This window comes from Cryptomeria japonica, chromosome 3, assembly GCF_030272615.1.
Source record: "Cryptomeria japonica chromosome 3, Sugi_1.0, whole genome shotgun sequence".
Lineage (NCBI taxonomy): Eukaryota > Viridiplantae > Streptophyta > Pinopsida > Cupressales > Cupressaceae > Cryptomeria > Cryptomeria japonica.
In genome coordinates, this window is record NC_081407.1 from 908,378,216 (window position 1) to 908,403,445 (window position 25,230).

Below are 25,230 nucleotides of genomic sequence, written 5' to 3' on the forward strand. Positions count from 1 at the left end.
ATCTTTAGTGTGACAATGTTCAAAGATAGTGTTTGATGTCATACATGTGTTTGCCATGATATTAGTCACTTGACTCAATTGTTCAACGACAATTTCATGATTAGGAGATCTTGTTCATTTCAATTCAGCTATTCCTTTATCTGCTGGAAGATAATGAGCCGCTTGGCAACTTTTTGAATCTTGCCTTGAAATAGTGTGTTTTAGCTTTACAAGTCATTTGTATCTCGCCCTAAGATCAAGTGTGCCTTAGCTCTACAATTCCTCTCAGGAGTAGTGGGTTCCAGAGGCAACATTGTATATATTTATATTATGAGTTTGATTCTCAACGTGGTTTTTTGCTACTTGGGTTTTCCAAGTAAACCTGGTGTTTTAGTGTTTGTTGTGATTTATGCTTTCATTATTTATTTCTACTGTGATTATATGCTTGTGGTTTCAATTTTGAAGATAGTACTTTTGAGGTCCAAACCGATTCACCCCCCATCTTAGTCCTATGTTGTGTTCAATAGATGTGGCCCCTTAGCACTTTTATATATTAAAAAAATTACATAAGAAGAAGAAAAATATTAATCTTACATATTTAACATACACACAGACCAAATAAATAATTTAATAATAAATATAGATTTAGAAAGTAAAATATAATTATAATATTGGAATAGTAACACTTACGCCTTAATATATTTTACAATGGTAAGTGGATTCTCATGTCACTCATTGTATATAGAAATAAATATTTATTATATAATAACAATTCTTTTGATCTATAGTTACGAATCAGTGAGGTTACAAACAAGGGACTTTATCTTCAATGTAAACACTCAACAAGAACATCCCAACAAGGTTTGAACCTTGATGATGAGGACAATAACTCAACAATATTTATACCGTCACACTATATTAATACTAGCTATCTTATTAAATTTAAGATTGTTATAGATTTATATGTTTTCCACATTCTTTATATTCACTTCGATTATATTTCCCACACTTTTATAAATTACTTTTGACCTTTGAATAACATTTTTTTGACCCATAAGAAGTTGTCGACATGGGGTCCACTCCCATATAAAATTTAAGAAAAATCAAGAAGCGCATCAACCCTTTAATAGGTGTGCCTCACAAAAATGGGTCATTATGGGGCAAAAAGCTTATTGTTGCCACTTACAACAACAAAGCCTATTGTAATCTATAGGCAAGAAAAAATGCCCAGGTGCCAAAATACTATCTTCCAATCCATTTGGTTGAATCAAAATTAATAAGTCTCGACATTTTCCCCCTTTTTGGAGGACCTCAAGATCATTTGATGTTGTGATTTTTGTTTCTTATTTACTTCTGTCCACCCTTGATCTTTTAGATGGTATCTCATTGCTTCTAGACCAGCCTTGCCACCCGTCATCGCATAATTCTCCATTGGCATAAGAGAGGTCATCTAGGCATAACCCAACAAGATATGTGTCTTTTGCAAGGACTAGGAGTATTGCAAAACCATAAATGGGGCAACCAATAGACATACTTGAAGGACAAGCACTGACTGAAGGAGGGGAGTAAGCGTTTGAGTCCTTGGTAGGAACACTGCGTTGATTTGAGTCTTGAAGAGAGTTGGGAGGAATGACATAATGTTGTGGCCCAACCCCAACCAACCGAGTTGGTTTGCCAAAAGGTGTTGAGTTCACCACAACTTGTTATTTTTGACAATGGGGTGTGAAGTGATCCATTGAGAAACATCTCCTATATTTGAAGGCAATTTTCCTCATAGTCAATAGGTTGCCTCCAACTTGTATTACCCACCTTTAATAATATCGCTACAGGGAGGCTGCTAGATAAATTAAATTCAACACATATTCGAGCACATGTAGAATTATGATAATTGACAGTTTCCTTGGAAGTGCAATGATATTTCCTTTGAACATCCCCAATGGCTCTTAGGCAGTCAAGAATTGAACATCCCCAATGGCCCTTTGAAGTTCCAAGAATTGTAAAGGAAGATGCACTTTCCATACCCAAAAATAAAATGTAGTGAAGATAATCTTTATTTAGATAAAAAACGAGGAACCAAGGTTTCATATAGAGGAAATTGTCTTGAAATACACAAAGATTGTTCTCTATCACCAACTCCTTATCCTTCCGAGAATCAAATTCCATGATAATTGAACATCCCCAATGGCCCTTTGAAGTTCCAATAATTGTAAAGGAAGATGCACTTTCCATACCCAAAAATAAAATGTAGTGAAGATAATCTTTATTCAGATAAAAAACGAGAAACCAAGGTTTCATATAGAGGAAATCGTCTTGAAATACACAAAGATTGTTCTCTATCGCCAACTACTTATCCTTCCGAGAATCAAATTCCAAGATAAATAATCCCTTGGCATGAGGGTGGATCCAAATTTCTCCCTCTAAATATTCTTTCCATTTCTCGAAAACCCATAATGTAGATCTTATAATTTTGGCTAGATCTTTGTGAAACAACAAATTAGGACATGATCCTACAAAGGGTCCTCCCAATCCATGGCTAAATCATCCAAACATATTTTTGGGGTTGTGAATGAGGGGTGAATAGGCAAGGGAGACACATACATGGCTAAACTGGCTCCAAAAAGTGTGTGTCATTGATTGTTTTAAAAAATCAAAGCCACAACTTGTTCTATCGAGCATGATCAAGGATTTGTAATTTTCGACTAACACGAAGGTTATGCGAAAACCGTGCAATAAAACACACTTTTTGGAGCCAGTTTAGCGGTGACCGAGAGACACTACTAAGTGACATTGTCGAAGTTGGGAAAGATGAACACACTGGAGCCACCCACATATCTCCCTTTACAAGATCAAAAACTCGACCTCAATGCCTCCTTGAGATTTTTGTTGATCGATACTAATTTTTGTAGGTTTGTAACTAAATTAGAAGGGTGAGGGCTAGTTTGTAAAGTTGTTGAAGTCATCGAGGGTCATGGGTGCCAAGGGACATAGGGTTTTGCATTTGTCAAACTCTTCTAAGAGCCAGTCGCAACACATGAGCCTAACAAATTCCTTGTAGTAGTTGCGTTGTCTAAACCCAATAGAGAGCTCTAACCAGATGGATTCACAAGTAGATCCAGAGCATCTTGGAGTTCGGGAGGAGCACAACATGCAAATGCGAAAGAGTGAGTGAAGGCAAAGCTAGCTATAAATTTTTCATTAATTTTAAATTAAATTAAGTGAAATCAAATTGTTAAATATATTTATTTAAAATAAATGTAAAATTTAAAAAATAAAAGATTTTTTTTATAAATATTTTATATTATACTTTTATCCTTTTTTTTAATTGGTAAAATTTGAATTTTTAGCTTGCTAAGCCACAACAAAGGTTTGAACCTTAGTGGCTAGAATAATAATGAATGACATACTTTTATCCATATTAATGTGATTATAATGCATGCTATTGTAGTGTTATCTAAATTTTTAAATTTGATTATTAAATTAGTTTTATTTACGAAACAAATTTTTTGTTTTGAAATTTTGATTATGTTGTACAACAAAACGATGATTATATATATATACCAACATCAAATACAAGTTGGATCCCATTTATCTTAAATTATTATATTACAAAACAAATTCTATAAATACAATACCTTAGCTAGATAACACTTGTTTTAATTCATTCTATTCTTTAATTAGTTGATATGACATCCAAATTGTTGTCCAACAATCTGAATACACATTTTACCATATTTATTAATTAATTGAAAATCAAAATCATCTTGATGTCACATTATACATAATTTTTCATTTCCTTTCATTCTTTAATTAATTGATTTATATGTCATAAACTTTCTTTGATATTTAGATCTTAAAAAGTCTTTTATTTTATTTTAATTAATTGATATGTCCTACCTATAATCTATCCAATGATCTGAATGCACATTTAACCATATTTATTATTAATTAAATATGAAAATTAAAATCAAGTCAACATCACAACGCAAGATTTGGGAAAATTCTACAATTTTATAGTACAATTAGAAACTTAAAGAGGGTGGTAGGAAGGGGACAACGGCTACAAGTGTGTGCGTTCTTTTGCTTTATCTACACTTCTATTAAATAAACATGTATTGCCTGCTAATTCATCCATACGATTTGATCAGAGCTGCTTATCCGTGCGTGTGAAGATAAATTAAATGATATGATCCATGGCTGCATTTCTAATGTACTTTGTGCTGGCTGTAGTGGTGACTCTGCTCTTTTTATCATGCACATCTCCTCAATACACACGCCCCTGTCGTCCGCAGTTGGGTGGGGGAAGGAGAGTAACATATGTTTACACAGAAACAACTTATTATTCCTGAATTCTTTACATTCTCCCATCACTTTTCTAAAACAGAAGAAACAGGAAAACAACATTGCTAAACAAGCGAGAGTGGCAGTCCATCCCATTTCTGCTGTGCGTTCCGGTAATTGATGATTTCGCATCTGCATTACTAAAAATGTCTTTTTGCCATTCTGGGTCTGTTTATAATGTTCTCTTTTTCAAAAAGAATATTATGGGTATGGGTATAATAGTTTTGCTTTGATTATGGCGCTGTTTGTAATGGTTTTGTAATTTAAATTATGGATCTGTTTAAATTTTATACTGGATTTTTAATAATGTTTCATTAAGAAATGGGTTTGTGGGCCTTGTTTAGAAAAGTGGTATAACTGTATGATCAATGGGCGGTGTAGTAATCTTAAGAGGATTGCGGTTAAAAATACACTGGTTTTCTTGCCATTCGTAAATACTCTTATGATAATTCAAGTACTTAGCCAGTTCTGTGAAGTACAATGTGAAGAATGAAGAAGATCAAATACCGCTATTAAGAACAGGGCGGAAGAGAAAGATGGGTCTATTTTGGACTTTACCTTCTGTTGTTCGTATGATATAAAAGATTTTAACCGTGTCTATGGTGTAACATCATCTCACTAAAATGAAACAGTTTCATATTTTCTTGGGAGTGTTTGTTAGGGGAGGAGGTTAGGGTTTAGGGCATGGAATGTAAGGAGGGGCTAGTCTTAGATGTGAGGTGTCTTCAATTGTGGAGATTTGGTTGAACTGGTTTATGAATTGGGGTTTTTGTGGGCTTGAGTTTTATTTTGCTTTTGTTAAATTTCAATGGGGCATCTTTTTAGGTCATGGAGCCTAGCCTTTATAGCATGTCTTTGTATGTTAGCATGTCGCCAGCCCCCAGTGATGTAATTGAATTAGCTTTTTGGGGCCATTATTATTTTAGGTGGTTGCAAGGTTAAGGGTTTATGGTCTTAAGGATAACAAGGGACTAACCTGAGATGTGAAATGCACCCAATGATGTAATTAATCTGGTGTGGAACCAGGGTTCTTACGGGTATTAATTTTTCTTTTATTTCTATTGAAGGCTTAGCTGGAGCATTATTTTAGAGAAAGGAATCTAGGCGTTCTAGCAAAATCAAGTATGCGATAGCATCTTGCCCTTTCTTTTGTTTGCCTTGCTGTTTTTGAGTTGTTTTTAAAGACGCATATTAGTTTTTCTGTCCAGGATTTGGCGTAGTGCATTTCATCTGTCAGTTATGATAATTCAGTGCTTAACCTGGCTTTCACTTAATAGAGAATCACGAATCTCCTAAGTTTGGAGCACTTGTTTTATATCGATATCTAAGTTATGGTTGTGCTCTTTAAGTACGTCCACTTCAGTGTAACTTTTTACAATCTATGTATTATTTTTCTCCTCGAGTAAACTCAGAAATATTTGACTAACATATTTCCAAACAGGGCAATGTTTGAGTGCTCTGATACTACACGAAGTCTAAGGTTTTATCAGTAATGCTCATATCCATTATAATTTTGTGAGAGAAATGGCTATCAAGGCAGTTTGTGGGCTTAGTAGTGGAGCTGTGTGCCATATTATGTACTTTCTGCAAATTTTCTCGTCATCCAACAGAGAGAATATGGCCTGCGAAGAGAAACTTTACCATTAGTGTTTACTAATTCTAACTTTTTTTCACTTTTATTCAACAAATAGACTGGGCAATGTGCAAAATCTCCTAGAAACATTAGGGAAATATCTTAAAAAAATTTGCCCAAATTTATCATATATTGTCAAAGTTTAGAACTTCTAATTGTAGAGTTTTTTCTTTATATCAGATTTTAAAGACTTTCATTTATATTATTGGATTTTAACAAATTAAAAGAATTCCAAATTCACCTAAATTGACTTGAGATTATAACTTGAAAGAACATTAAGGAATTGTTGTTTCTAATGGTTTACCAGCCCTTTTGTAACAAATTTTTTCCCCACAGTACCTTACACCTCTTTGGTGGGACTGCTTTTGTTGAGGAGCCGATGCCATGTTTTATACTTGAGATATGTTAGAGAGGCATATATCCTGCAATTATTTCACTTTTTTCTTCCCAGCAGCATCTTCTTATATAGCTTGAAGAGGAATGCAAACTGTGTGGGCACATTTTGCTCATCATGTTCCATTTCTGCCTTCAATCTTGTTAGCATGTTGTTTATTTTGTAATTTGTAGAGGAATCGATTTTCATATTATTTAAATATTAATAGAAATGGCTTTTTACTCTTTATTCTCTGAGTAGAGATATTACAATATCTATTTTATTATGCAGGTATAATGTCTAAGCAAGATGCAGAGGATACGAATTCTCATGGGTCTATGGAAAGGGATTTGCTTGTTGTAGGACCTGGTGTGCTTGGTCGACTAGTAGCAGAAAAATGGTTACAGGTTCTTTGCTTTAAGATTTATGTGCAGTTTTCCAGTGTGATCAGTTTGCTATTCTGGTAGATATTTTTCATGCTTACCAATACAGCTAATATGATATATGGCTTTTCACAACTAACTATGATAAAAAGGGTAACAATTGTGATGGCAAAGGAAGTCTCTCTTTTTGTTTAATGTAGGGTTTTGTTAGTATTAGAGCCTTGTCATTTGCGATGGGTCTATGCTGTCTGTCTTTTTCCAATTTTTTTTTTCTTAGCATGTCTTTTTCCTAATCAGGATACTCCCATTTTATTCTTGAATTACCATATGTTGTCAACAGTGCCTCAGTTAATCAATTCAATCAGAAATCTGGGAACTCTCCAATTTCATTGCTATTTGTGTTCCTGTAAAAATCTTATTTATCGTGCTTGTTTGAAGTACTATAGAAAATGACTGAACTTGGAGCATTATGATCGGGATATAGGGAAAAGGATAAATGGTATTACACATTTCTGGTACAGATAACCATCAGAAACCTGCAAATGGACACAAGGTAAACAGAGTATGAAGTGTATAGAATTATATGAACAATAATTTCTCAATGCAGAACTTACAGGAGTGGATGTAATCAGTCGATTCCTTAAATAGGCAATTCTTAAAGTCCACCAGGGAATTCCTTAGCCAGACAATTCCTCAGAGGCAGTTCTGCATGATTGAATGACAAGAGCAATTGTTTGTAGCCTTGATCAAGGTGCATTGATGTTGGAGTATTTTGTGAACTGGTAGTTTTAAATGCTTGCTTAATACATATTGTATGGTGAGGTCTCCTCATGAATGTTGAGTATTCAGTATGCTATAAGACCATTAATAGTGATAAACATTACTGTTTTAGAAATTCTGAGATCCCCTTATGGATGTTGAAGACACCAAAGGCCATTTTCTATCTATGATTTAACTTAACGACTACTCTCGTATCTCAGAAATTATGGCATGTTAGATCCTATAGTGGATGAAAGTGAGGTTCCTTTGTTCATTTAAACAGACCAAGTAGAATTTAAAATTCCGAAAACAGGGTTTTTGTTGTTACGTATTCACACATCACCCCATTGCAAATGGGGACCCCTACTTTTTTTTGCTTTCTGGGGTTTGCTTTCTAGGTTTTTAGGGTTTTGTCTGTTAGCCTTTGCATTTTGAGTCAGCAGGTGTTCCAGAATTAGGGTTTCTTTGAAAGTCTTCCTTAGGCCTATTATTGCTTTTCTTGCTAATAGTGTCTTGTTTGAGTTTCAGGAGGTCAATGAAGCTTGGTGAGTGAATATCATCTTTGAAGGTCTGAGTTAGGTCAAATTGGTGAGTGATGAAGTCTGGAATGTCATCCCGATCTTCAAATGTCCTGAAATTTGGCCAAGTCTGGAATGTCATCCTGATCCTAAAATTTGACTAAGTCTGGAAAATTGAAGAATCCTCCAAAAACTAGATTTTGCATTATACCTCCTGGAGGTCCGAAACCACTCTCAAACATCCTGACAGTATATATGGAATATAACTTAAAGTTTCTTATACTTAAATGTTATATTCCATATATGAATCCTAACAGAGAGACCAAAATGTCAAATTTCGCTCCTGACCCTTCCAAAGGGTCCAGAGCAAAATTCTTAGAAGACACCTTTTTCTTCCTTGTTTGGACCAAGATCTTAGTCCCTTGGGCGTATTTGGAAGTAAATCAACATTTTTTTGCCTTAGGAAGTGAATGAGGGCAAAGGGAATGAAGAATCAAGCCTAAATCTTGAATTTCGCTCCTGACCCTTCCAAAGGGTCCAGAGCAAAATTCTTGCTTGCACCTATTTTTCCCTTGGAGAAGGTCAAATCCTTGGTTTTTATGGCGTGGATGGAAGTGAGATGACGTGTCCTTGCCTTTTGAGGTGGTTTGGAGTTGAAGGAATGAAGAGTCAAGCCTAGAACAAGAATTTTGCTCCTGACCCCTCCAAAGGGTCCAGAGCGAAATTCCCAAAATCTCTCTTTTCCTTCCATTTTGTGTCAAGCCAAGTGTGGATCAGGGTAGATTGAACTTGGAGAGACCCTTAGACATGCATTTGAATGGCTTGTGGCCACCAATGATCAAGATTTTGAGCTAGAACAAAGATTTCGCTCCTGACCCTTCCAAAGGGTCCAGAGCGAAAACCTAAATAGGTCCTGTCCCTAGCCATGATTTTTAGCGAATTTCTCCTAGCAAGCCATTTTGAGGTCAAACAAAGTGTTGCAAGCATGAGAGAAGGATCCAAAGGGAGAGTCAAGGTAGCACAAAGTGAGAAGAATGGAGCTAAGTAAGAGAAAACAAGCAAAGAAAGAATTTCGCTCCTGACCCTTCCAAAGGGTCCAGAGTGAAATTCCTCAAACCACCTATTTTCTCCTTGTGTGAAGCCAAAACATTGATTCCTATGGCGTGGTTGAAGGTGGAGTAATGTATTTTTTCCTTGTAAGATGAATTGAAGTGAAGGAAATGAAGGATCAAGTCTAAAACTTGAATTTCGCTCCTAACCCTTCCAAAAGGTCCAAAGCAAAATTCTCAATTTTACCTAATTTGCTCATGATGAAGGTCAAGTTGTGGATTCCTAGGCTTTGGTGAAGAGAAGGATAGCGTATGCTTGCCTTGTAAGGCATTTTGGAGTAGAGACATGATAGAATTTGTCCTAAAATGCAAATTTCGCTGCTGACCCTTCCAAAGGGTCTAGAGCGAAATCCTTAAAAAAGTCCATTTTGCTCCAATTTTGCATCAAACTTGGTGTTGGTTGAGATTAAGGGCATCCTTAGACATGTATTTGAGCAAGTATGGTCACAAAGTGAGAAGAATTTGAGCCAAGAATGCAAATTTCGCTCTTGACCCTTCCAAAGTTCTAGAGCGAAATTCCTAAGTGGTCTAATATTTTGCCTAGGTCCTTGAGCAAAACCCATACCTTGGCAATTTTGGAGGTGAATGACTTGATCTTGGTGAAGTAATGTTGAAAATGAGGTCTGATTGAGAAACTTTGTCAAAATTCGCTCCTGACCCTTCCAAAGGGTCCAAAGCGAAAATCTAATAGGGCCTATCCCTGGAGAGGATATCGAGCAAAATTCCATTTTGATGTCTTCTCATTAATGATTTAAGGTGGAAAATGCTATGTTGAAATGAATATGTCATATGTGCTTAATCATCTTTTGGTTTATTTTGCAGTTAAAAGAAGATCAAGCCTGGGCAAGGACGACCTATTCCAGTCCATCATTATCAAGGACACTTCAAAGGCATGGAGGAGGACTCAAGGTGTTTTGAAGCCTTGGAAAACTACATGTGTTCAAGGAGTTGCCAGCTATCTCCAAAACCTTCACTTCGCCACACAAAGGAACCACAAGATGACAAAGAAAAGGCTTTGCAAGCACTTCAATTCAATATGAATTATCAGAGAAGAAGGGAAGCTTGACAATAAGGAGGCCTCATCAAGCATATGGGAGTCAAGGGGGTACGTTTTTTATCAAAGTACATCAAGGACGAAGGAAGATCAACCAAGTCACAAGCATTAGACAAGGTGGCATCCCAGTCATCATTCATCCAGTCGGATTGGTCCACCTTAGTAGGACCAGATTCAATGTACCTAATTTATCGGAGGCGTCACAAACTTCGCTGTACCTACCCCTGCTTCCTATTGGTCCTCACTCATTGAATGTAATTTTCTAACTGACTAAGGAAGTTTGTTGTAACAAACCCTAATTAGGGTTTTCATCTTGTAATCCTAGCGATTCTAAGTCAATCAGAGCCGTCGGTTTGCAAATGGCTCTCTATGAAAAGCCTTGGCTTCTCATTTGTAAAGTTTAATAGGGAGTTAATAGTGAATAGTCAGAGAATAGGAAATAGTTAGAGAGAATAGTCAATAATTAGTAGCATTTTAGAGTAGAGTAGAAAGAGAAGGCAAAGATTGTTGCCAAGAGATTGTTGCAAAAGACATGTAAACTTCATTGAAGGAATGGTGAATTCTATGTGTCGATTCTACAATTTGCATGGTCTCTATACTTCTCAAATTTGATTTCATGTTATTAGATGAATGGAAGAAATTTGTATGATCAATGGTGAAATTTGTATGATCAATGGTGAAATTTGTATATCCATACTACTAGCGGTTTGTTGATTGCAAACTTGCCTTGCGTAGTCAAGTGGAATCATTCAACTTAAGCTTAACTTCAATTATCGCTTCTTCATTGATATGCATCAATTCGATGGTGTCTATGCTTTGGTGATTTGAACATCATAAAGCTATCCTTAGAAAATCGCACTAGCCTTGTGGCGATGATCATAGCATGTCAAAGCAAGACTTAGTTAGAGTTTCATCAAAGGTCATCCATTGCTCCTACATTCTTAGTGTTAGAATTAGATCCTTTTCCAACCCTTATCCTTTTCCCTTTTTAAAAAATCAAGGATCAGTAAAGACCCATGTTCCAGTGATATCCAAAGCAAATCAGACACTCAGGTCATCGAATGTAAGTCCCCTTGTGATTCCAGCAAAATCACATCATACTGCAAGAGCTTATCCACACGTAGAGAACCTACAATCAGAACCTTGGAGCTACTCCGATTGATCCTTCTGCGAGATCTTCAGCATTCGGGGAAGCTTTATTCAAGAGAGGATAAGGTACCTTTAGGTATTTTATTCTGTGTTTGGTCATGTACAAAAGACACATCAACAGGTTTGTTCAGCGAGTTTCCAGCAATGATGACAGTATCTAATGAGTTTTAACCAAGGAATGTATTTGACATCATTTTCTTTCTTCAACATTCCTTGGGTAACCAGCCTTACCATGTATTGTGCATTTATTGTGACAAGTTCAAGAAGTCTTTTAATGTACTCAATATTTCCCCTTGGGGACCCAATGTGGTTGCTATCATAATGATGAGGAATTGTCTAAGGTTTCCACGCGAAAATTATAAATGGAATTCAGCCTATAGTCAATGTGAGTGCCTCAAAGTTAGCATCACATTGCTGCAAACTTACATTAGAAAGAGGTAGAGTGCAGCTGCTGAAAGATCCATTAAAAAATGATTGTAAAAAAGGAGAGAAAAATTGGAGAGAATAATTGCCATGTTACAATCATACTTGATGAAGAGTGCAAAATTCAGAAGATGCCAGTTTGCAAGGTGGATGACTTTACTGAAATTGTCATACCTGGATCCAATAAATGGCAAACCTAAAAGTAACTCCATTTATTTTATCATTATATTCTTGGGCTATTGACTATTAATTGCATAAAGGCTTGCTAAACAAGTTTGAGAAAATGAATTACTTCCCAACAATGAGGAACAACCCCATACTAAAATTCTATACTTTTACAGTGCTAACAACATACATCCATTGTAGATGTTGTCACCATGAAAAATCTATATGAATTTAATACTTCCCCCCACCCACCCCCCAAAATGACTATAATGGATATAATTTCCAATTTTATGTCTAATCTTGACAAATTTATCTTTACCAAGTGGTTTCATTATGTCTGCAATTTGGTCCTGCAGGACAGTAGTAAAACACATTTTCATTATCAACCAACTGGTGAATGCAATGGTGATTACGCTTTGTTTTAGCATGATAGACTACGTTCTTCACCATGCCTTAGTTATGCTTTAGTGGAGGATAAGGCAACTATGTTTTGTAGCTTGCTCTGCTGGGAAATCACTCCAGAACCAAGAGTGAAAAATAAACATGTTGTGGGTTTTCTTGATCAACTGATCCAGCCCAATTGGAATTAGTATATCCCGTTAGCATGAAGTCAACAGACTGCTGATATAGAATGCCAAAGGTGAGAGACCCTTTGACATATGGAAGGACTCATTATGTAGTTTGCCAATGTTCCTCTTGAGGTTTAGACATGAATTTAGGAATACAACTGATTGCAAAACATAAATCTATTCTAGTGGTAGTAAGATAATCAAACTACCTACTGACTGTTGATACACTTTTATTGAGGAGTGTTGAATTAGTGTTAGCGGAGAGTTTGATCCCAACTTTGATATGTGTAGACGTAGGATTCATCCAATCATTCAAATTTTTTCTAAAAGAAATTTGCAATACTTAGTTTGATACAAAAATTTTGTGATCAGTTTGTCAAAATTTTATACCTAAACATTGAAGTAGTCATTTCAAAAACAAAACCTAATATATCTACTTTTGGTGATGGCAAGATCATCAACATAGACAATTAGGATGTTATGTCATCTCTCTGCTTTTGACATAGCAAGTGGGTTTAAAATAGCTTTCTTGAAACCATAATATTTTATATATTGATCGATTTTAAAATAGTAAGCTCGAGACTTGACAGAGTTTATGCCCATGATAATGCATTTTTCTGACAGTAAAAAGGACTCTAATTGTAGTTTTGTGGAACCTAGTACATTGTGACCATCATCCTATTGAGGCCGAGATTATTGTTAAAGATTCTGGTCAAATGATTGACATCAGGAGGGGCAATATATTCAAATTAAATACTGATATTCTGAAGAAATCTGATTATTTTGATGATTTTGTCACTCTTTGGAAAATTAACAAAATGCTGTTTTCTAAGGAATTTGCAATCTTGGCTTGGGAAGAATTGGTCACTAGTTGCAACTTTCTGTTGAGAGCTATTGGTAAGAAATTTGCTATTGAAAGTAAGAAATTGGAATGTGTCTTGCAGGATGAGCTTCATATAGTGGAGGAAAATATTCAGGGAGACAGGAAATGCAGAATGTATTTGCAGCACATTGGGGATATCAAACATGGGCTTAGATGCTTTCAGATTGAAAAAGTGCAAGGGGCTAGGGTAGGGGCTAAAACTAAGTTGGATAAAGGATGGTGCTAGAGGAATGGAGTATTTTTTCAATAGGTTGAGAGTTAAAAACTCCATGGAAGCTGTTGGCCCAATATTTGATAAATGACAATTCGTATCACACTAAAGAGGAGATTGAAAAGGTTTTCCATGTCCTTTATGTATAAAGACCCTCACTGATTTCTACCAGGAATTCACTATAAATTCTCAAGGAATTTTCACAAACAATTTGCATGAAGCCTAAAACCCAATATCTTTGTAGACAAAACAACAAACTGTAATAGAAATTTCAGTGATAAATCTGGTCCACAATTTCTTTATTAATTTTTCATGGAAAACAAGATCAATACAATTGCTGCATACAAAAATATTTATAATGGACCTTATTATCGGTATTCCCCCTTAGATTATTCTACAAATAGCAGCAATACATGTCTTCTTTTTGTTCCAACCTGACTTGAAGATGTCAAAGTTCTCCACGCATAACACAATGGACAGTAGGGTCAATATAAAGATTATAATACCTGCATTTAGAGTTACTAGGCATTAGGAGACAAGATCATATATTAAGTCAACCATGTAGTAACTTTGCTTCTCCTGCCAACTGAATGAGACACAACTTGAATCAAGGAATGACAATCTTTGTGAGCGCTGAGAGAAGATATCAAAATCATCAGCAATTCTGTCTTTGGTTAGGACCCCTGATATACTCCTATAGCCAGTTGCTGAGAAGCTCCTGTGAATGCAAATATAACTCCTGATGGTCACAGTAAGCACCATAAATATGCAAAGGCACACTAAGTCGTGCTTGAATGAAAGGACTGCGAAAGGAATGGAGTCGGCCTTAACAACAATCATAAATGAAGATTCTCCAATCGTTGAATTCTCCGAGAGCCACGCTAGCTTCTCAAACCCGTTCCTCAGTATCAAACTTGCGTTAGAAAGAAGGCAACTCAGATTCAGCATGGTCCATGCCATAGCAACCTTCCATCAGGAGAAAGGCTCACACTTTGAAATGTGGATATCCCCAAACTCCAGGAGGCCGCACGACGGCCTTAGCATCTAGATTTGATAATATATGATATACTTTATTTCCCTCTTACCATATAAACTTTATTAAGATATCCACACCAAAAGTGACTTTAAAATGTTATACTCTCGGCTCATAAAATGATGTCTGTAGGCAGATTATCCTCGTCTAATAAAACTTCCATTTAAATAGAATTCTCTGCAAATTTGTCTCTAATGGAGACTTCACAAATTTGCCCAAATGTGAATCTTGATTGAATCCACCCTTAGAGAGAGTTAGGTTTTCATCCAACCCTTTATCAATCTGCTGAAGGTTTCCATCCTTAGATATCTAGTTATCATAGAGCATCATACAAATTCATCATATCAAATTATCATCCAAAATCCTGCCTTACTATAGCCTAACAAGCCTCCTTGTAAAGACCTTCTGCTATTTTGAAGATTAGGCTACATTTTAAATTTGCAGGGCTATTTTTAATTTTTGCAACCGCTAGAGAACTTTTTTTAATAAAGTGACTTATCTTAATATTTTATTATTTTTATTTTATTTTATTTTTAATTAAATTATTTAATTATAAGTCATCATTTTGAAATATTAATTTTTGGACAGCTTAATCAATTAATTTAGTTAAGTCACTTTACCAAAATTACAGTCCTCCCTGCTCGAACTTTGCTTGCCCTTGAGCAATGAATGTCTGTGCCACTAGTATCCCAAATCAGCTGTATGAACAACGCTATATCACTCTGCTGCTACACTCTGATGCAATCAGCATTGCTGAACATTGCAACTTCGTCATTTTGAAGCATTGCCACTATCATGTTGATCAATGGATCCCAAAATTTGGAACTATCCTTTGGACAAAGGTTGTCGTTGATGTCAAAAGTGTTGGTCAGTTCTGTCATTAATGTCAAAGGTGCTGGTCAGTTGTCATTGATGTCAAGGTATCCAGATTGATGTCTGGTATCTGAAAGAGTGTCAACTATCTAGAACAATGCTATTGTTGTGATTGTTGTGAAAGGAGCTCGTTGTGGAGTCAAAGTTGAATAGACATGTAATGGTATAGCCACAACTATCACAATCATATCATTCTGGAAGGATAGTGACAACCTATGTTGATTATATCTGTTGCAGAATGTTTGTTATATCATCTTGCATCTATTATTGTTGTTTGAGGTGATTTGGAAAGGGTTTGCGGAATGTGTTGATGTCTGTTCCTCAGATGGTGTGTTTATACTAGCAATTTGTGATGCTCCGTGTTTTGTTGCAGTTGAGAGTTATGGCCTGTCGTTTGGAACCAAAGTATTGTTGCTCATGATGCATCAGATTCTAGAGTTTTAGGAGTTGAGCTTTTATAAATAGAAAGTTAGAAGTGATAGAGTGGTCACTGTGTGAGTTGGTTGAATGGGTTGCTATTCTGGTTTGATGAGCCAGAGGTTTGTATTGTGTGCTTATTGGAGATAGTGTGTTGTTGACCATTGGGACTAGAATAAGCTACATTGGGTAACACATAGCATGATCTTTCTTCTGGGGTAATGTGTGGACTCTTGGACCTAGCCTATTACATGTTTGGTTAAGGGTTATTCTTGTGGACGACTTGTAGATGCATTAATCTTATTCTAAGCCGACTTGTGAATGTAGTTATCATTTTAATTCACACACACACATATATAGGTGATCTAGGTTCATTCTTAGTGTGCGTGTCAATGTAACTATCAGATATGTGTTATTGATGTGCGAGTATGTGTGGTGGAATGCGAGTAGCATCCCAATCATTGTGTGGTTTCATCGGAAGATCATATGTACTGTGTGGGAGTGTTTTGAAATTGTGCAAATTAAAGTAAGTTGTGTATTACGTTTGAAGGTTCACAATTCATATCATTTTATTCTAGTGGGATTGGCTTCTCACTTGCTGAGTTGGTGCTCAGATCTTGGAGTAGGGGATTGGCGTCTCTTGTAGGTTGGTGTCTGCAAATGTAATTGGGGATTGGTGTCTCCAGTAGGTTGGTGCCTATTTTATGTTGTAAGCGATCTATTATTTTGTGAGGCTGGATTTGGATGGTAGATCTAAGCAGCTATAATCTTTGTGGTTTTTCCCTTCTAGGTTTCCACATACATCTGAGTTTCTTACGTGATTATGTGTCAATTTGTTTACTACATGCTTAGCTGCTTTAATGATATAGTAAGATTCAGTAATTATTGTAATGATTTGGATTTGAGTTTGGTTGTGACAGTTGGAGAAGTTATTAATGGTAATTAATTTTGAATGAGTTAGAGATTGTAATATACTGATTGACCCCATGGTATATTGTGTCCTTCACTATCACGTCTCCTTTTGGGAAAGTGATGATTGTCTCTTATCAATTTACCTACCCACAATACCTCATCACAATTCCACAACTCCATACTCATGGTATAAACTGAAAATTGATCAACAATATGCTGCATACTCATCCATTTCACATACTCCAAGCTGCCCACTATAGATGCATAAGAGATAGCAAAAAGGACATACATGAAAAATCTCTTACATTGATATTGTACCCACATCTTGGATAATCAACTGGTGAGGCTGCCCACTAAATCACATCATGATTGTACATAGCTGTCACAATCCTTGCTGATGCTATCTTGGGTGCTTCATCCACAAATGCCTTGAGTAGTATCTTCTTCCCATCCACCATGAATTCCAACTCCATCTTCTGGAAATCTTGACCGTATCGTCCAAGAGAATGCAACCATTGAATTCCCAATAGAATATCAGAATCAATGATCCCAATCACATAGAAATCATCAGTGATTGTGTAGTCATCAAACTCAATGCTCATATGTGGTACCCTCTTGTTGTAGCTCATCTTAAATCCATCTGCCATCAAGACACAAAATCTTGAAAAATCCTCCAATGGCAATTCCCTCCATGCCACCAAGCTATCACTCACAATTATCTATCATGAAATTGTGAGCTGCACCACAGTCCACCAAGCATGTCACTTTTTGTCCATTCACAACTCCTCTTACTCTGAATGATTGATACTTGGGAGTATCTAGAAGTAAAGCTGTAGCACTATGTGCTAAGGCTGTAACTGTCACGGGGCTAGGTTTCCCCGTGCGGCACCGACGATCTTTTTGGTACTTGTCTGTGAGATCCAAGCACTTCCAAGAACTCGGACTACGCCTGCAAGCACTCCCAAGCTCCAGAACCTGCACACACACACTTGCACAACACGTACAAACTTGCACAGCGGAATCTTTACACAATAACACAATGTTGGGGCAATAAGATAGCTTTATTGATCTGAAGAAATGGCCCCTGGCCCGGTCTACAAACAATTCCAACTATATCGTTGGTCACTACCCCGAGTACTCCCTCAGCACTCGATTACAAGTTCCCGCCCCTGGATCAACGTCCACTCTTGAAACACCGGTACAAACACCCCTGCACCTCGCCCCTGGCTGTAGCTTCTCACGTAAACTCTTGATCCACAAAGACCCTGTCTCCTTTGGAACTCAACCTGGCGCACCACTGACTCTCTCGTGAGCCCGCGACGGCTTACCCAGTACAAGACCCAGGCCCCCTCCCTAAACGGGGACTCCAAGTCACTCTGCTACTCTGCTGCTGCTCCTACTTCACCTCTGCTCTGCAATCGCTCTGAACACCTTTGCTCGCTGGAATGCTGTTTTGGTCCTCCTTGGATTTCTCCACCATGAACCTTCGCCTGTGGAAAGTAAAGCACAATGTAGATACGTTCTCTCGTGAACGGTCGGGGTACTCTGCTTCCCCCTATATAAGTTTTTCGTCCAGTTCTCACACATCTGAAGCTTGGCAGTAAACATATGTCCGTCACCACAACTTCCACCTGCTGAGAATAACAAGGGACTTATAACCCCAGAAGCATACTGGCCTCCCCGAGACAGCAGCCCCTTACATCCTCCCCCACTTAAAATAGGCGACGTCCTCGACGCCGGCAACACAGTCCCAGACTTATGCTGCAGAGGCCCCCAACTTTGTTTACACTTAGAAGGGGAGGCTGGAGTTCCTCTCCAAGAACTCCAAAACCTTGGCTTCATATTTCCAGAGGTTCTCAGCCTTCTCCCAAGTCGCCTCCTCTCGGGACTGGCCCTGCCAATGAACTAAGAACTCCTTCCACTTCCTGTTTCCAAATCCTCGCTCCTTTACAGCGATCACTTCCTCCACATCTAGTCCCGGCCTGTCCTTGACAAATGCTGGTCCTCGGGTTGGTATGTTCCTGCTGTTGTCCTCTTTATCCTGATGATACGGACGGAGTTGGCTGACATGGAAAACATTGTGGACTCTAAGATGCGTCGGTAACTTCAGCTTGTATGCAACTTTCCCAATCCGCCCTGCGATTGTGAATGGTCCGTCAAACCTGCGACCAAGTGATGCACTCAACCCCTTGGGTGTCTTAAACTGAACTGGGTCCATCCTGAGAAAGACCTTGTCACCAACATTGAACTCCACATTGCTCCTCCCTGAGTCTGCATAATGCTTCATTCTTTCCGCAGCCTTGACCAAGTTATGCCTCGCATGATCCACTCGATCTTGCCACTCCTTCAACCTATCTTTTGCATCCGGACAGTCCCCGACATATCCACTCAAAACAGTATGAGGAGTCAGTGGCTGCTGACCTGTAGCCAATTCAAAAGGTGAATACTGACTCGATGCACTCTTCTGCATGTTGTAGCTAAACTGTGCTGGGTCCAACAACTTTGGCTAGTTGGATTGGTCCGACCAAACAAAGTGCCTCAGATAGTCCTCCAGGACCCCATTAATCCTTTCGGTCTGTCCATCTGTCTCCGGGTGATGACTCGTCGACATGAGCAACTTTGTCCCTATTAGCTTGAACATCTCCTTCCAGAAATTGCTGGTAAAGCGGGCATCCCTATCACTAATGATACTCAACGGAACACCCCAATACTTCACAACATTCCTGAAAAAGTAGTCGGCAACGTCCTCGGCTCTGCACGGTGCCTTGCACGGTACAAAAACAGCATACTTCGAGAACCTGTCAACCACGACCATGATACTACTGTACCCATCCACTTCTGGCAACCCTGTGATGAAATCCATACTCACGCTTGCCCACGGTCTTACTGGCACGGGTAAGGGCTGCAACAAACCTCCCGGAGATTTAGTTACCGCCTTATCCTGTTGACATATGAGACAGCTCCTGACATACTCGTCCACATCTAGAAAACCCTTCAACAAACCTCCTATAGTAATTCGCCAAACCAAGAAACGACCTCACTTCATGAATATTCTGCAAGGGTTCCCAATCCCGGATTGCTCTTAGTTTCTCTGGATCTGGACGAATGAAACCTTTTCCAATGATATGCCCCAAGAAGTGCACCTCTTCCTGAGCAAACGCATATTTCTCCTTCTTGACAAAAAGCTTGTTCTCCCGGAGCAACTGAAATACTTCTGCCAAGTGTTGCTTGTGCTCCTCCATGTTCTTACTGTAGACTAGTATATCGTCCAGATACACCACCACAGACTTATCCAACAGAGGTCGGAACACATCGTTCATGAGTGTACAAAATGTCGCGGGTGCATTGCATAGTCCAAACGGCATCACCATGAACTCGTATGACCCATACCTAGTCACACATGCAACCTTCTCCTCGTCTCCCGTTGCAATCCTCACTTGATAGTAGCCCTGCTTAAGATCAAGCTTACTGAAGACCTTTGCCCCAGACAATCGGTCGAAACAATCAGCAATAAGAGGAAGGGGATACTTATTTTTGATGGTTAACTTGTTCAGAGCCCTGAAGTCGATACATAACCTCAATGTTCCATCTTTCTTCTTCTGGAACAACACGGGCGCCCCATACGGAGAACGGGATGGCCTAATGTAACCCGCCTCAAGCAGCTCCTCCAACTGCCTCTTCAGTTCTACCATCTCGGGACCAGATAACTTGTACGGAGCCTGTGCTGGTGGCTTCGCCCCTGGTACCAATTCAATCTTATGATCTACAGTTCTCCTCTCTGGGAGTTGAGCGGGTAGCTTGACTGGCATAGTGTCCTCAAACTCCAGAATGACTTCCTCTACTTCAGGTGGAATGGGTGTCTCCTGCACATCTTCAAGTCCATCCCAACCTCCAAGTAGCGCTGCCAAAAACATCGGTTCCTTACCATGCTTCTTGGCCGCCTTTTTCATTCCCAATGCTGAAATCATCGGAGCCTTCCCAGACTGTCGCCTCTCTGTCATCTTCACCAAGCATGTCTGCTTCGGATCTAAAAACACCAACGAATCTAGGTGAGGTATCACCGCAACCTTGCCGATCTTCAAAAACTCTTGACCCAAAATCAACTCGAAATCATCCATTTCGATCATTGTCAGATCCATGCGACCCTGCCACGAGCCGACTTTCAGTGGTATGTCCCGGACAATACCATGTATCTTTTTGAATGGGGAATTCACCGCCTTGAAAGAGCATGCATCCGCTTGCACCTTCAACCCCAGATCTCTAGCTCTCCCGGCTGAGATAAAGTTGTGAGTAGCTCCTGTATCCACCATAGCTACTGTGTACTTCCCACTCAACTGGGCCTCCACGTAACACAACTTATTACGGTTCTCAGGTTCGGCAGCCGTTGCCCTAGGCTGCTCGGTGGCATTGACTGCACCCAAACGCTGGATCACACCCATCGCTGCAATCTGACCATCTTGTTCTGCTGTCACCTGTGTAGAGTTCAATCTCTGTCGCTGCGGACATTCTCTCGCCCAATGATCTGAGCCTCCACAGTTGAAACACCCACGCCCTCTCTTGTCAGCCTTTGACTCAGCGTCTCTCGAACCTTTGTTGGAACCTTTACCAGATGAGGACTTCCCTGTCCCGCTCTGTTTGCTGCTAGAAGAGTCCCCCTTTCCCTTAGACTTTCCATCGTCCTTAGGTTGGAACTGCTTCTTGTCTTTCTTCAGCGGATAGGATCCACCCAATGCACCCGGTGCCTTCGGCAAATCCTTGTAGTCAACCAGTCGATCCGCGACTGAAATGGCCTCCTCGACATTTGGAACCTTCAGCTTCTGTAGCTCGTTCTGAGCCCACGGTGCCAGACCCTTCAAGAAGTGGTACAACTTGAAATCTTGATCCATATTTGGAAATTCCAACATAAGGACCCGGAAAGCTTTGATATAATCTCGGATCTTCCCTGTTTGCTTCAGGTCTGAAAGCTGTTTGAAGGAGGTCCAACCTGCATTCTCTGGCTTGAACTGCTCCTTGAGTGCGTCCCGCAACTCATCCCATGTGTCTACCTTGACTACCGACCTACCAGCCTCCATATCCTGAAGTCTGGTCCTCCACCAAAGCTTTGCTGCTCCAGTGAGGAATCCTGTGGCCGTCTCCACCTTTTCTTCGTCCATCAATCCCCTCATGGATTTCAGGTACCGACCCATGTCAAAGAAGAAATTCTCCATGATCTTGTTCTCCATTGCCACTCTCTGAAGTATCATCATTTGTGTCATCAACATTGGATGTGACTTTGATATAATGCACTTTGCCTTTATCAAGGCACTTGTGACCGGGCTCCCATGGCCCTCATCAAGTGAAACACAATTTCTTCTTACACAATACATTGTTGCTCTCAAAATCCAACTTATCATCTTCCTTACTTGATGGAACTCGTGATAACTTTTGAGATGACTTCGTTTGTTTGGCAACTGTATCCTCATGTTTGTGCTTACCCTTAGAGCTAGAAAACTCTATGTGGTGTGCTTTCTTGATGGCAGCGGTAAGAGTAGGAGGGTCAAAGACTTTTACCCAACCGCGAATTGTCTTAGTCAACCCTTCCACAAAAAGTACAACCAATTTATGTTTTGAAATGTCGGTGACCATAACTGAAAGCTTTGAAATTTAGACACATTAGCCAACTCATGAAAATGCAATTCGAGATCTTTCTTATCAAACCTATCAATCAATCGTTGTGTGAAGTCGGCATATGAGGTGATGTGAGCATGTCCCAAGGTGACCAATCCATGGTAGCACCATTCATGTACTTCACCATCCAAGTGAAGAGTAGTTACTTGATTGCTTCCGTTTTCATCATTAGATTCAACTAAGAGTAGGTATCCAACTTTTGTACCCAAGAACATGCATCACATTAGCTAGATTGGAATGTCCCCTTTTTGTGGATGCCCTAATTTTTGCCCTAAACCACAATTTCCAAGTAAAACAAGAAATGGAATAGGGTTAGTGATATCATTTACCTTATCGAGCTCTTGCAAACATGTTAGGAAATCATTTGAAACATGATTCATAAAATAGACGTTCCTTATTAGGAACATTGATTTAAATCAAAAGCATAGATCTTTCCTTCTAGGTTAGAAACATTAACTTAATCATAAGATATTTCTAATTTATCGGGGAACTTCAACCATAGGGAGGATAGGATAAGGTGACTTGATAGGGTGCTTAAGAGATCCTCTACCCTAGGCCCAAGAGTGGATATACCAGCCCTCTTGGCCTCATGTGTCCCTTTGCCTTCCATATGGGGTGGTGTACCTAGTGAGGTGTCCTATAACCGTTTTCCTTTCATCATGCCATCCTATCCCATTCCCCATGATTCTACTCCTTAGTCTATTGATCAACTATGATCGAGGGTTGAGGTGAGTTTACAATAGGTGTCATCCTCTCAATACATGTGAATAGGCCCTCCATAACCTCCCCTTTAGCATGCATGAAGCAGAAATAGAACTTGGGTTTGAAAAGGTACCTTGCTGCATGAATGGGTTGGTGGAGTTGATTGTTCCGCCTTCGATCAATGATGTCCCAAATAGGGGCAAATCTATTTGCATCCCCCCTGTAATAGTGTTGGATGGCCTCTTTGGCTCTATCCATTGCCTCATAAATATATCCCATCACATTTTTCTCACCATCCACCAAGTGCAAGACCCTCACCAATGACTCACTCACTTACAAAGTACAAAGTAGAAACAAATTTAAGTTACAACTTACAATGAAACAAAATACTCCTAAAGTTTAAAATTAAGAAAGGATACAATTTGAAATTAAATTAAGTTGAAGCTACCTTGACAATCTCTAATGCTCTTGTTGCAAATTCACAATCAAAAATTATTTTGACAATCTTTTCTCCATCAGCCTTCTTTGAGTAAGTTGAGTCTACTCATGGTTGACTCACACACATTTGCTTTAAGGGAGTCAATGAACTAGTAATGCTTTGCAATGTTAGGAAATTTGTTGCAAACCTTGTAGCTCCTTACTGCACAAGTTCTTTGCCCTTGGTGTGCTCTCTCATCAATTGAAGAACCCAGTAAGACCTCTATCCTTGCCTTGTCAAAGATGTTCATTACATTTTTTCCACAAGAACCATAAAATTTTAGTAGAAAGACTAAACCAAAACATGTTATGACTCTTTTTAAGCCCTTTAACATGACTAGTCACAATTTTAAACTGAGATTTCATCTCGCACACATTCCAACCGTCGATGTGACCCATAAACAGAGACCAATCAGAGGCCGCATTCTTACAATTAAAAAATAGATGCATATAATCCTTAGGACATCCACACACAAGACATATGGCAGATCTATCATCAAATGGTAATTTCTGAATCACCAGTTGCATCTAAAACATTTCTTTTTAGGATCAGACATACCCGACCAGCACACAGAAAAGATTTTATACCACATTGTACGCTTCCAATCAAGGTTACAAACCCTATTGACATGAAACTGGAGAGATAGTCATTTTCATCTTTCATTTGCACAAGTTGCTTCAACTGTATCAGATTCTTTTTTAGCACTGCATATGTTCTTTAATTATTATTAGACAAATTGAACTCTTCCTGTAATGTGTCCCATTCTTTTAGTTTGCCATTATAAAAGATGTCTTTGAAAGTAGAGATACCAAGTTTGTTCCATTTCCTAGCAGAGCACCCCTCTAACAGTGCTAGGAGTTTATTCTTATGCATTATGTTCTACCATGGGGATCTGAAGCCACTTATAATACCTTGACTATATGGAATAGCTTCCTTGTATACTACCTTACCTTTACATCTCTCTTAGGCCTTATCTGCTGTGAAAGACAGTAGATCTTGAAGGTACAATGCTATAGTTAGAGAAAAGGCTGTCAACAATGTGGATATTATTCCACCTTTTTGCAATTTTAGGACAGTCCTCTAGAATGTTTTGTTTGACTAGAATTTTCCAAGACTCATTGCCCTCCATGGCTTTCACAATCCATTTCGTGGTTAGTGCAATACCTTGAGTTTTCAAACCCTTCAGTCCTTATCCCCCATTTTCCTTATTCATGCAACATCATTCGCATTCCACTGCATGTTTTTTAACCCCACTTCCCATCTGACCATAAGTATCTCTTGATGACCTTTTGAATATTATTCACTTGATAGTTTGCAAAAAACCAAATAGATGCATGGTATATAGAATAAGCAGAGAGGGCTTTTTGACAAACTTGGACCCTACTAGCCAAGGATAGGTAGGTTTTGTTCTAGTTATTAAGCTTCTTTTCAATTCCACATGTTGGCTAGGGTGGGAGAGACCGAGAAAGGAATACAAAGATATCTAAAATTTTTGTCAGGTCCACCCCACTGCCAGTCAAGTCCCCTTAACCGGTCCAGTGCTTCATTATTCCATCGTAGCAGGATGGATTTAGATTCAGAATTTTTTTCTCCAGATGCAAG

At 38.7% G+C, this 25,230-nt stretch overlaps 1 protein-coding gene across 7 annotated transcripts in view; it reads left to right on the forward strand.

The window, feature by feature from the left end:
- The first annotated feature begins 4,057 nt into the window (after positions 1 to 4,057).
- The window catches only part of LOC131067013 (uncharacterized), a 130,274-nt gene continuing 109,101 nt past the window's right edge, over positions 4,058 to 25,230 (forward strand). For 4 of the 7 annotated variants that reach the window (XM_059217006.1, XM_059217005.1, XM_059217003.1 and 1 more), the window contains exons 1-2: positions 4,065 to 4,430; positions 6,615 to 6,730. In XM_059217006.1, coding sequence (XP_059072989.1) covers positions 4,163 to 4,430; positions 6,615 to 6,730 — 384 coding nt within the window. In that variant the 5' untranslated portion in view covers positions 4,065 to 4,162. Of the gene's footprint in view, positions 4,431 to 6,614; positions 6,731 to 25,230 lie in introns of all 7 variants that reach the window. The other 3 variants (XM_058001934.2, XM_059217002.1, XM_059217001.1) reach the window with 3 other exon arrangements.